We start from the raw sequence: 13,977 nt of genomic DNA on the forward strand, positions 1-13,977 counted from the left end.
TTCATCTGCTACTGTTTGAATAGACTAAGCCGTCACAATGGCGCCATCTAGCTCTAGCTGCCATCATCTACATTTCAATTAAAAAAGCAGGATTTTGAAACACCATCGAACTTAATTAAGGTTGCCAATAGCATTGCAGACATTAATATAATTAGTACATGTACAGAAGTAAGCACATTACCCCTGCAAGAGAATCTGAAAGAGCCACACAAAAGTTAAATTAAAAGTCTAATTCAATTAAAATCAATATTGGCTTTCTTTTTCCTTCATTTAGTTGCTATTTCACAGTTTTGGAGGCAAAAGAAGATTTTTTAGCATCTACAGAAAGTCACTGTTCTGAACTATTCTCCTGCAACATCTGCAAACAAAGGCATTGTAGTAGAAGGAGTAAGTTCTTTTGTGACAGACACTTGCTCCCAGGAAACAGCTGAAATCCCTGAAAGGTCTCCACACCAATCTCTAAACCAAATTATTTTACATCCTTATTAACCCATATTTGCTTTGTCACTTGAAAATAGAAAGTTTCATTGGCAGCTGCTGAAGAGCTGTCAGCAATCAGTTCTTCTTTAAGCTATATTATATGATACTGCTAAAGGAAAAAGAGAAGCCAGGTAGCTCTATCTCAACAGCGCAGCTCCAGGAGGGAGGACGTACCCCGGCTGAATGAACCATGCATTTGGGTGCCCCGGTTGTGCCCGATGAATACATGATGAAGAGAGGATGACTGAAAGGCAGCTGCTCAAACTCCAGCTGGGGGGCCTGGTCTCCTTTCCCAGTAGCAAGAAAGTCTTCTAAAAACACACTGCATAAGAGAATAAAGGAACATTTCACATTTTTAGAAAGCATTGCCCCAGCCCATATATATGATTACCTCTGTATCCAATAGTTTTTATAATATAGACAATATATACTCAAGCTGCCCATCTTAACAGCTCACAGCAGACTGGAATAATCTGGCCTGCACCACAGTCTGGAGCTTCACCATTTCCAAAAGGTCTCCAACACACATAATTCAGACCAGTAAACAAGCAAAGCAAGTTCTCTAAACATATCACTTAAATTATTAATTGTTGATTTCTGGATGTGACTTTTCTCCCTGCTACATCTTATTGATTTTTTTCTTTCATTTGAGAACCACTAATACCAACAGTGATTTTTATAGAAGCAAAATATTTGCAGCAACATCCTACTGCTGTTGTCAGTGTGAAGCTGGAGCCACATGAGGAATCTAGCTAAATCCTAGCTTCTGTAAATTCAAGCACCCAGCCAGTTTCAGTAGCTATCAGCATCCATCTCAGCCCCAGTTAGGACAGTCCCAGCTCACAAGCCCCCATTACCTGTTTGGAATCTTAGAAATATCTATGGTTTCTCTTGAGGACACATATGGAATCACCACTACTTTTTTTAAATCTGGAAGCCCTGGAAGAAAGAAGGAAAAAAATCCCATCATTCAGTTATATAAACCCACAGTCTTTTCTGTCTGATTGTATCACACAGCATAATGCACTAACAAATAATTCTGATGCACTGAGTATTGGATATAGTTTTAAATGTTGAAAACCCCAAAAGACTAAATTGTTAGCTAAGACATTATTTCCTTAATGTTGCCAGCCTTTTAAAAACACAAGTGTAAATCTGAAAGCTTTACACTTGATACCTCTTCATTTGTCGGCAGCAGCACTTCACTTGAACTTCAAAAACCAGCATCAGCCCCTGTTCCCCTACTTGCACTGCTGACTAATTTATGACTATATATTTAAGCTAAGCTAGCAAAAGACCATTAGAATTACACTGCTAAGTTTAGTTTAGACTGGTTAGCTTTTACTCAAACCAGTTCTGAAATTCTAAGTGGCCACAGAGATATTCTAAAGGAAGGAAGGACAGCAAGAAACAGCCCAAAGTGTCACTTTTATTGTCAGTGCAGGCTTTGAGTGCTCACAGAACTACAGCATAACCAAGACTCAATAGTATGTGGTAGAATACCTTTCACCACACTCAGCAGCTTTTCCAAGTGGTTGTGTTCTTTGCCATTGTATATAACAGCTTCAACAGAGAAGATGAGCTTCGGCTGAATTTGGGAAAATCTGTCCAGTACACCCTAGGAACAAAGAGAAAAACAAGGTAAAAATGCATACATACGATGTCCATGCTGCCTGATGTTTAAAAATGAAGACCAATGAGAGGACTAAGGGTACTCTGACAGGAGAAATCTGAAGAGGGATGAATCGGAGACAGATGACTACAGTTCTCAGGGTTTTACTAATCCCGCTAATACACCCAGTTGGATTCATTAGCACCAGCAGGATCGAATCCCACAGGGCAGCCCGGTGTGATACAAAGGGAATACAAACAGATGGAACGTGTAATTGCAGCACTGGAACTTCAATCCAGCCAGATGGCTCAGCAAGGAATTGCTTTCATGAAAAGCTCAGGTACACCAGATACGGCTCATTCTATTCTACAAGCCACAAATCCAGCGCTAAAAAATTGTCCCAGGAACAGAGCTGCACCGACGCTGCTGGGGCTCAAAGGTTTCTCACACAGTTCTAAGAGCAGGGCCTCTTTTTAAACTTAGATATCCAACAATTTCTTATGCACAGGTCACAAAGATCTATTTATGTCTATTAATAGGAAAGTAGTTGAAAGGGACTAGAGAAAAGAAGCAAAAGCTGCCACAAGTGGGATTCTGCACAGGAGGGAGCTCGCTGGTTCCTTTGGACAACGGCATTCAGAGCCTGCAACGTGTAGGCAGTTCTGAGAAGTGACATTTCTATGCTTCACAAAACACATACACACAATTGAACTGTGGAAAACGCTGCCCAAAAGGCAAACAAATCTTCATTGATGTTAACAGGACTAACGCAACTGCCCAGAAAGAGGCAAATCTCTTCCTTAGGGTGGAAGGTGATATCCCCGAGGGCCTCTGCTCATCTCCCTCGGGGTTTTAGGGTTTGGATTCATGGAAACACAGGCTGCCAAGCCAAAGGAGAATAAATGATATTGATGATACTGCTGCTCCAAGGCTAAGTTTCATTAAAAAACTATCACAAAAACTAAATAAAGCCAGGCACTGAAAATAACAGCACATCAACACGGACAGAAAACATACGAGTACTCTGTAGTGTGAGCAAAATGAACAATCTTCCCCCAGATGAGAGATCAAATCACATTGCAAAGAAAACACTCCACACTGTCATTTTTCTGAGCAAGCAGAAAATATTTGTAGAACAGATTGACCATTACATGCTGTAATGATTTATTTTAATCATTTTTTTCCCCAATGATACAACCTGAAGAAAGCGGAAAGCTGCTGCCCCCTAGCGCTGATCCAGAGGCTACAGTTCCATACATTAACTGGCTATTAGAGTTAAACATTGAGATTTAGGGTATATTACCTAAAAATGGCAGTATTTTCTGTGTTGTGCAATGCACAAAGAGCACGTTCTCCCAATGCTTTCACACAAACTTTTATATAAAAGAAATGCTCAACACTGCGTTTTAAGGGATTTGTATCTCTCGTTTCTTATGGTTTGTGCTACAGACTTTCCAAAGAAAGCAGAATAAATTCCCAAAGCTCCCAGGGCACACTGTAATGTTTGTTTGGATGTCGTGATCATTTCTACCATATTTTACACACACTATTTATTCCTACACTAAGAAGAGTTAAATGGGTTAGTGGTATTAGCCTGAAATCCCTCACCTTGCTGGCAAACAAATACTTCTGGAAAAAAGCAACTGCAATGTTACATGGTTTATCCACACAGGAGGCAGAGAAAGGGACTATTTATGGAGAGAAACAGGCCAAGGATCCAAAACTATGGATTCTGCCTGAAAATCTCCCAACAGTGAGTCAGCTAAAGATACTCATGCTGCTATGCTGAAAGTCATTACTGACAACTGCAAGCATCACGTTTCAGATTGTGGTAGCTAGGAGGAAAAAAATCTGGTGTACTTGGCTGTGCCAGGAGGTGGCAGCAAAACTAAAGTGAACAGAATCGAGCTGCCACTTGAATTTATCACCCTCACATTTGTCTGGAACACAGTAATAAGGCGACTCACGTTAATGCCGAAGTCAGGGGATGTGGAACTCCAGATAGCACCGATACTCGCAGCAGCCAGCATTGCTTCCACTGCATGAATGCTGTTTGGTAAGTAACCTATGGCAGAATTTGCATGGTTAGAGACAGAAGAAAACTAAAACAAAGTCTACAGTAAATATAATCAGTACTTGACCAACAGAGCAGGTGAAAACTGCAGTTCAAAAATTTCTGGTATAATCATGCTGGAAATTATGACAAAAGTCCCATTTCTCAGGGTGCTGAGAACACATTCTCTGCAGGCATCTGATGCCTTCATAAAGTAGAATAAATGCGTATTCAGAAACAGAGGGATCCAAACTTCCATAGTCATCTGAATAAAAAATTAAAACACAACCAAGCGTGGACCGTGCATCAAAGATTTAGTGGGAGCCTTGAAAGAATGCATCAGGAAGTAAAGCATTTCACACTCCTGTAGGACTAACATGGTCATCCTACATAACATTACTGTGGCCTGAGACTATTAGTACCACGCTAATCTCCTTACAAAGCTAGCTTTAAAACCCACGTAAGCAACCAGGGCTAATACAGTTACTATAGATAAAATACCAGCTTTAAACAATGTAATTCATTGATGTTTTGTTGAGGATTTTTTGTGTGAACACATGGGGAAGATCAGTTTGTTTCTAACTGCTGACTTGTAACAGAACAAAGCTGGTTACCGGGAATAACAGAAGCAACCTATCCGGAGATAAAAACCAGACACTCCGTTTTATTTATTCCTGCTGCAGTCACTGGTCTTTGCCAGACGGCCTGTGGGGGACCAGGAGTGTTTCACATGGGGATTTGTGTCTGTGCATTAGGTTTTGTATCCCGTTCTTTGAAGTGTTCAAGCATCATTGGCATTATCACAAGCCATCATTAGAAGAGCCATTTCACCACACATCCGCTGCGGTTATGTTTACTATTAAGTGTCATCTCCATGATGGAAAGGGAAGACTAGGATGAAATCAAGCTGAAAAAGTATTGACATTGCTGTTTATCCACCCACATTCAACCACCTCCAACTTTAACACACTGTTACTGTCTTGATGCAACTATAAATCATATTGAACAAACTACGGGATATGTTAAGATACTGTTTTGCCAATGTCTTTGGGGCAACTTTTAAAAATACACATAATATGTTTTTACCATTTGATGTACACAAGTAGTAAGAAACACTACACCTAAGTTCTAAATACTCAAGCTTCATAGAGTTTTTCTTATTCATTAGTTTGGTCTCAGAGGCCATTGATCCACAATAAGCTGTCAGATTATGAATGAGATAGTGTTAAAATTGAAAATGGAGACAAAAATCAGAGCATCTTCCTGACTTTGCTGGATGGCTCAAACCCAATTAAGGATTTAGCTCTAATTCTATGTAAAAAAAATCTAGTCACCAGCTGTGATAATTACATGTTCAGTCACCAGTTCTTTAGAATACTCACACCATATGCATGAAGTGTGAGCTTGAGTGTATTTTTCATTTGCAGATCGTATTTGTGGGTTTAATAAAATAACATACCCTCCTGTTTTTGAAGACATCTGTTCAGGTTATGATTTGTAACACGCAGAAAACAAACTAAATAGTTTCATCACTTCGGTTTTACATCATATAAGGCTTTACACACACTTGGGATAATGGCCAAGTATTGCTCAAATCACACATGATTCCAGCGGAACATCAGCTGAGCTACCAGGTAGGAGCCAAGGAGCGCCAGTTTAACTTGCACCACAATGACAAAACCAAAGAGCTTATGTTACAGGGCACGTGAAGAACACAGATGAAGCGGCTCAGCTGGAAGATCAAAACCAGCAATTTAGAAATAAATAGACTGAGGACAACTTAAGTAATTCCCTCCTATGCCTGGACTGTATATTGCACAAGCTGAGACAATTGTTTATATAGAAAAATCCACATGACAAACTCAAAATTTTCTGGAGTAGTATTTCCTGCTGTGAGTTACTGAAAGGATCAGAGTTCTAACTATTATACTGAGCTCTGCACTGATATGACCAGAACAGCTGGTGAGCAGCAACTCCTCACTGTCGCCACTCTGGAAGACACTGCTCCCAAAAGCACTGGTGGCAAAAGGTCCTGCGAGCCCGTTCCTGGAGACCCACAGTGCACCATGTTACCCGGGACACAGGGTCAGGATTTGCCAGCTGGCACCAGAACCACCAGCCTGGGACTGCGATTTCTAAGATTGCTCCTGTGTGAATCTGTCAGTCGAGGCTCAGCGAGATGCAAAGTCTCCAGCGCTTCCACACAGCGCTTATGAAGCAGACTTCAGTGAGCTATGAACAAGGTATTTTCCTTCCTCCCTCCAGTGCCAGAGAACTCACAGGCTAATCCAAGTCCCTTCCCTCTAGAAGCATATTTCACACAAGTGTAAATATAGCAGCATAAGAGCCTTTTCTTTAGAATGTTTACGTGAAGCAATATTTAATATTCATGCTCCTACAACTCTGACTACTCACATATTTCAAGAAAATTTCACCTCCTGTCCTTTAAAAAAAGTCACTCACCCACAACTCTGTCTCCTACTTTTATTCCCATCTTCCTCATGGCTGCAGCGTACAAAGCTACAGCTTGTCTCAGTTCTTCAAAAGTAACCTTCAAGATTTCTTCTTTGCCTTCCTCTGAAGAAAGAACATTAAAACAACCAGTCAGAAAGGATGCATTGCAACACAGTCCAGTACAAAAAAAGCTAATTCTGGAAGAAAAAGAATACAGAGCAATTTTAGGAGAAGTTTTCACTAATAATTACACATTTTGCTTTCCAAGTTCCTCTTATGCTGAGCATTCATGATAAATAGATTGCACTCACCAAGGCTACTGTTTAACATGGAAAAAATAAACTCATTTTCCCTTTTTGCTGAGTTTTCTCATTAGGTCTAGGAAGGAGCAGCAAGGTGCCAGCGTTAGGTTTTATTAGGGCAAGTCACTGCTGACTAGGAAACTGTGCACACATAGTCACAAAGGACTGATTTTCAATATGCTTTTTAAACATATGTGCTTGCCAACATCCCACAAAGCAAATAAACTAAACTGGACTCCATTCATCTCTGAAAAGATCTGCAGGGTGTTTTCATTTTTGTACTGAATGTCAGTGATACATAAGCTGTTAATAAATCACCCCCAAAACAAAATGAACACATCTAAATGTTATGAAAGGCAAAGTTTGTCATCTTAAAGGTCTGTGTGACCTCTACAAACTATTTGGCCTGTCCCGTTTCCAATATCCAGCACTTCTTATGAAAAGGATGTTGCAACAAAAATTTACTCCATGCCCTGGTACAGCAGGTCCCCGCAGAACAGCTACCAGTCCCATTTCCTTCAGCAGGGAACAGTATTTTTACTCTTTGGCCTTCTTAGACTTCCATCTGATAAATTTGGACTTACACAAAGCAAGAGAGCAGGTTGTAACGGGAGACACCACACAAGTCAATGTAACATGTATTTCATACGCCAAGCAAGCACCACCGACAAATACTGTGTTCCATGGACAACAGAAAACTGGACTCTGATCCTGCTCCATGATTAAAGCCCTCAGGAGAAGGGAGTCACAAATAAGAGATTCACTGCAGTAGCCACTGACAAGTGAAATGGTTCAGGAAAGTCACATTTACATTCCTGTGCTCTGTTATACCCACATGGCTCCCGCAGAACCACCCTGAGCAGGTTCCCTCAACACCGCTCTGACCTGGCACTGAGGGGTTAACACAAAATACTCTGACTTAAGAGATCTTAAGGAGATTAAACACAGCAGAGGGTCATGAAAAGCAATGCAGGTAGAAGCTTGTTCACCGCAGAGACGCGTGTTCACTCCAGCATTGACACAGTATTCAACTGGAAAACTTTGCTCCTTCAGAATTATCAGCCCTGGTTATGTGACCTGAAGCAGTGGGTCTCCAGTACACCCCATGACTTCCTAATAAGAAATAAGATCTACAGGGACAATGTAACCACATATCAAAGCAAACAATTCATTAAGTTGCTAATAATTCCTTCAATAATTTGAACTGGAAGTATATAACTCCACTTTTTCTCAAGTTGCACGTTTAGCTTTTAACATTAACAAATCAATCACAAATTCTACATACAGAGTTGACTTACTAATTAGTGTTCAGCTTTTGGTTGTTGCACAAGATATACTTAACTTCATTGATTTTTCTTCTCCATTAATACATAAGCTTTTCTAATTATCTCAAAATTTGAAAGTGACAAGTTCATCACTCTGAAGCCAGCTTTCTGTTACAAGAATCATTTCTATCAGACTTCACCAGATCAACTTATTACACCAAAACTGGCTCACAGATTTTCCCATTCTCTGAACCAGTAGTTATATATATGATCAGAGAGGTTTCTTTCAATACCTCTAAGCAGTAAAATGCGACTGATAAGTTCTTTCTTTTGCAGCAGTAAGCTTACAAAAGATGATTCTGTTGTCTTGCACTTGTTTGAAACAGCTATCAGAACAACAGTAATACGTATGTAATTCTCCATGCATCAGAAACTAGAGACTAAGACTTTTCACACCTACACTATCAACCCATAGTCCTCCATACTCTTCTCTGCCAGCAAGCTGTAAGGTTGCATTGTTAATTGTTAAGCTATTAAAGAGCATCACCGCTTGGTCAGTCTCATGACAAGGATTAGGTCCAGCAAAAGGGAAGCTTGGAACACAACTCCCTAAGTTAACAAAGTCATCAGACAGAGGGAAGGGACTTCATTGCCTTAATATGACCATCCTTATTATGAGTATACTCAGATTTTACTAGATTTAAATCTTCTCTAGTGTAAGAAAAAAAAAAAAAAGATGGAGCTTTAGTGTTTCAGAAAAGTGAAATTCCAAGTCTTCCATATTTGTAACTGCCCTTCCTTCCGGTATTGTCAAAAGCAGAGTTAATTCCTACCTAAATCCCATGTAGTCCTTTGTATTCCTAAAATAAAACGCACAGGAAGAGGGTGGGAGAGACAATATCAAGCAACAGTATCAAAATACATCCTGAAAGCAAGCATTAGGCAAGTGTTTAACAAATGCAAACTAACAGCTCAGATACTGAATGATGTTAAACACAGCATGATCTCTGCTGCCTTAGTGCAATTAATTGCCTGCTCTGAAAACTTCATTTAGTGTGCCAAGGACTTTTCAGAACCATCCTTATTCTAAGGGCATGTTTTGCTGTTTTTTGCAGAGCTGTATCAGATTCTGCAGAGTTACTGACTTTATTTTCCTCTTTTCTCCTCAAGCCAGTTGATTTCAAGGTTTTATAAAAAGCAGAGCTGTTTTATAAGGCCTAGACCTGTGAACTATAAATAGACACAAGCCATTAATTCTTTCTTACTTGCTGCATACAGTGCAATCTTGTCATTGTCCTTGTGCTTCAGAAGATTTTCTGCATAGTTCAGACGGCTTCCTTTAAACCACTCCGGGATATCTGCAATACTTTTCGATGTATCAACCACCTGAAAAAAAAACATATGTTACTGGAAAACTAATACAATTTATTCTTCAGGGCATTGTACAGAAGTCAGCTAATTAATTCCAAGCTCTTTATATGCTATTAGGCAAGAATCATTTCTCCTAGCTTACAGATGGCTAACAGGCACTGGATCCTGTAATTACAAGCCTGGAAAGATTAATTATTTGTGAACTGTCACAGGCAAAGACATCATTACAACACTAGAAAGAGTTCCTTGGTGACAGCTCTAGCTTTGGACCAGCCTTAAATCCAGCAGTGAAACAAACCACCGGGGCTGCATCCAGACAGACACAAACCACGGCGCGTGCTGGAACAACCCGAGCAGGGTGGTGCATTGTAGTTCTCTGCCAGGCCACACACTCCAGCCTCCCTCGTATAAAAATCAAACATAGGAAGGTGTGAGTACCCCGTCTACGCCAGCATGAGTTAAAGGCAGAGACCAACACCAGGAACATGGACAATGATAATTCAAGTTAACCCCAGTCTAAATAAGTGACCTGTATAGACAAATATAACACCACAGCATGGTCTGGTGTTCCACCTGCGATTGCGTTCGGCCACTACCATCCCCTCAGAGGCACTTCAAGCCCACACCTGATTGCAGAGGCTTCCATAACCAGTTCTACAAAACCAGAGGGGAACAGGTGTGCTAAGCAGGGAGGCTGACTCAGGGAACATAACCACAAACTTGACCACATGCCAGCATTTACAAAATCAAGACTATATTCTACCAGTGCAAGCCTAAAGCAGAAAGCAGTATATTGGTAAAGCTGGTTTATCTCCCCTGTTGCTCTTGACTGTTTAAGATAAACACTGACTTACCTCATCATACAGGCGAGAGCATACGATGTTACTGTACTTCCAGAATTCCGCCCAGAAGTCCGAGTAGGATTCCACTGACCACTGGTACAAGTCATTGTAGTTGGCTAGAAGTAACAGATAGCTGTTAGTGTTATGCAGAGAATTACAGTATTTAAACCAAACTACAATTATGGATATCCCAGATAAAGGAAATTTAAGGCTAAAACAACCAGTAAGATAAAACTGATCACATGGAGCAGATCACTTCTCTGTTCAAAGTAAGGGACTGCAGCATCAACAGAAATAATCCACTTGAACACTGGAACAGATGGCATCGTTTCACCTGGCTGCATCACAAGCCATTTGTCACCACAGAGATGGGGACCCTTTTCTAGTAACTCTGTGCAACATCCACCCCCGACTTGAGTGAAATAGAGTCCTGCTCCTTGACACTTCCACTACCATATCAACAACACAATGCTCTCATACAGAAGTTAAACAAATCTTCCTGAGAGAAACATGTTTACCAGCTAGATATTAAACCCCTGACCTGGCATTAAAAACATGGAAGTGAGTAGTTTAAGTCTTACATGATTGTGAGACACAAGAAGTAATGTGAGGAATCCATCCCAAAAAAACCCACACAATTCAAACTAAAGACTGAAATTCAGTGGGTAAAACAGTTGTAGGTATGAATAACTGAAACTGATTTCTCATCACCAGCTTACAAGTGACATTCCCAAGTCATGTCCATGCTGTCTGAAGCTGTGCCAACAGCCAAATTAAACATGAATATCTGCCACCAGTGACATTAGTAACAGTTTCCTGCTCTGCCAACTGTTGTTTCCCATTTAATGCTTTCAGCCAAACACTTGAAGTCATCTTCTCCAATTACGTCTGGTTTGCCATCCCATTATCCAGCTGATTGCTTCAGAAGTCATCTCTGCATGCTCTTCCTACAAGGAGGGCATCTTCCAGCTTTGAGAGAAAACATTCAAACCCATCTCTACACTGTTACTCACACTTGATCACCACAGCTGTTACCCCACCCAGTCTGTCCCTTCCACACCTTATTCCCCTCAGTCTTCCCTATCAACAGCAGATTATTCTCTAGCTATTATTGACAGCAGAAGCAAAGGCAAAAACTCTCCTCCATAACTCAGCTTTTGCCTATATATTGCCTCAGCCTCCTACATACCCCTTATTTACACTCCACCCAACTTACTCTTCACTATTCTGTACACTGCACATCAGCTGGTGTGAGCATAAGACTTTACCAAAGGCAAGTTCAAACTCCAACTCCTTCAAAAACCACGCTCGGAATCACCTGATAAATGCAAAAAAGCTACAAGTCACCACTAATTTGATTTCCTACAATACAAAGGGTTTGTTCTGTCTTGCCTATACAGTTCATCCCCAGATTAGCTTTAGCGTGCAAGTCCTTCGTGGCCTGTTATTCAGCAATTCCACACGGCATCTCAGTGCTGTATTTTCAGGCTTGGACAAAACCAGGCTGTTCAAAGGGTTATATTGCCCTTAGCTCTCCTCAGTCCACATCTTCATGTTACATAAAGAATCCATTCTTAGTTGTTGAATAGCACACAGACCAATGAACACCAGCTCAAATGTAATGCAAGTTGACAAAGGTTTCCATATATATGCACAGGAACCTACTTTTAACTGAAGATAGCCACTTCAAAAGGGAGTGAATAAAGTTCTAGTTGTTACAGCCATGAACACGGGCAGCCCATCTGAAACCGCATTCAATCTTCACCATAAGTACCAGTCAAATGACATTTCTACTTAAGAGTTAGCTAAAATCCTGTAGTAACGTGCTTCCTACATAGCAGGAGAGTTAAACCCTATGTATTTGTGTTCAAATGTGATATCCCCCAGCAGTCAAGCCAGCGACTTGGCTTGCCCACATATCAAGTTTCCAACCAAGATGCACAACTGTTTCCCACACGTGAAGTGCTGGAAGCACTAGATACATTGCTACTGCTCCAGAATGTCTCTGCTTATACCACCGACATTTACACTGGACTGACAAACTTGTCACACCACTTGCCAAAAATACTCCCCTCCACCCCCCAGCAGGCAGATGACTACGGGAAAGCTGTACAAGCAAATACAAGCCCCAAATACTTCGGGAGAACAGAGCACACATAGCAAGCTCATCAGAACCGGAGGGTTTGACCCCCACATGCACCAAAGTCCACCTGGTTCATGACAGGAATGAGCCCACAGACCCAGCACCACCGACTCCTGACACCTGGAGGCACCACCTACAGCCAGCAGCCACTGAAAAACAGAACAAAACACCTCCAAAGGTCAAACCCCTACCCAAATCAGGGCTAAACTCAAACTTGACAAGCTATTTTTACATCAAAGGGCCACACACCTATTCACAGCCATATAGGTATTTCCGAACGAGCACAGAGCAGAGCCTGAAGTTCAAGAGCTTGAGCAGACACACAGCAAAAAGACTTGGCTTCCAACACCAACCCAACTCACACATCAGCTTTTACTCCCCACGTACTTAAAAATTACACAGACATCATCAAAATCAAAGACAAGACTGCAAGCATGGCCTTAACTCAAACCTCACACACAAACGTTGTTAAAACACCTTTTAAGGCTCAGCTTAACCTCACAGACATGATGGCCATGATCCCTCCTTCCCACACCCCCTGGAAACACCAAATCATTCCAGTACACCTGCTTCCCGGGGAAATCCCCGCAAGCAGGACCCAGCTGTGCCAGGAGCACACAGCAGGGCCCGATGGCACCGGGATGTCCCCAGGGCTGACCCCAGCAGCAGCACCGGGCACAGATAACACTGTTTGCTCTTCCCAGCAGCGTGTACACTACATGAGATGCTGCACCGGAGGCCTCTGCATGCGGCACACCCAGAGCATCCCGCTCACACAGAATCACAGAGCGTCAGGGGTTGAAGGGCCCTGGAAAGCTCATCCAGTGCAATCCCCCCCTGGAGCAGGAACACCCAGCTGAGGTTACACAGGAAGGTGTCCAGGCGGGTTGGAATGTCTGCACAGAAGGAGACTCCACAACCCCCTGGGCAGCCTGGGCCAGGCTCTGCCACCCTCATTGAGAAGACATTTCTTGTCATATTTAAGTGGAACCTCCTGTGTCCGAATTTGTATCCATCACCCCTTGTCCCATCATTGGTTGTCCGGGCCGCTTCACCCCCCCTGAGTCATCGGGCAGTATCAGGGCGCCCCGACCCCTCACCAGGGTGTGGACAGGCAGACAGACAGACAGACAGCCCGCCCCACGGCCAGAGCCCGGCCGCAGGGCCTCCCGCCCGCCCGGCGCTCACCCAGGCGGAGCCCGCAGCTGCTCGCCACGGCGGCGCGGAACCGGTCCATGTGGGTATTCCGCTTCGTGTCAGGCTCCCACACCACCTGCGACTCCATGATCTCGGGCTCGCGGGACATGGCGGCGAACGAGCAACCGACGAACCGTCCCTCCCGCGGCCACCGGTCACGCACCCGCCACCCGCGGTCCCTCTCCCTGACTGGGCGGCCCCTCCTCTGAGCGCAGCGCTTTAAAGGCGGCCGAGCCCTAGCCCAGCGAATCACGCCGT

The 13,977-nt window shown here is 42.6% G+C and overlaps 1 protein-coding gene across 1 annotated transcript in view; it reads right to left on the bottom strand.

Annotated features, from left to right (window-relative positions):
- The window catches only part of AACS (acetoacetyl-CoA synthetase), a 28,126-nt gene extending 14,164 nt beyond the window's left edge, over positions 1–13,962 (bottom strand). Inside the window, exons 1-8 of the mRNA XM_082066520.1 lie at positions 13,711–13,962; positions 10,392–10,495; positions 9,432–9,552; positions 6,609–6,722; positions 4,060–4,157; positions 1,984–2,098; positions 1,338–1,419; positions 655–802 (exon numbers count right to left, since the gene is read on the bottom strand). Coding sequence (XP_081922646.1) covers positions 655–802; positions 1,338–1,419; positions 1,984–2,098; positions 4,060–4,157; positions 6,609–6,722; positions 9,432–9,552; positions 10,392–10,495; positions 13,711–13,828 — 900 coding nt within the window. The 5' untranslated portion in view covers positions 13,829–13,962. The remainder of the gene's footprint in view (positions 1–654; positions 803–1,337; positions 1,420–1,983; positions 2,099–4,059; positions 4,158–6,608; positions 6,723–9,431; positions 9,553–10,391; positions 10,496–13,710) is intronic.
- Positions 13,963–13,977: the final 15 nt, after the last annotated feature.

The sequence above is a fragment of the Streptopelia decaocto genome (genome assembly GCF_964273445.1).
Source record: "Streptopelia decaocto genome assembly, chromosome: 15".
In the NCBI taxonomy this organism is placed as follows: Eukaryota; Metazoa; Chordata; class Aves; order Columbiformes; family Columbidae; genus Streptopelia; species Streptopelia decaocto.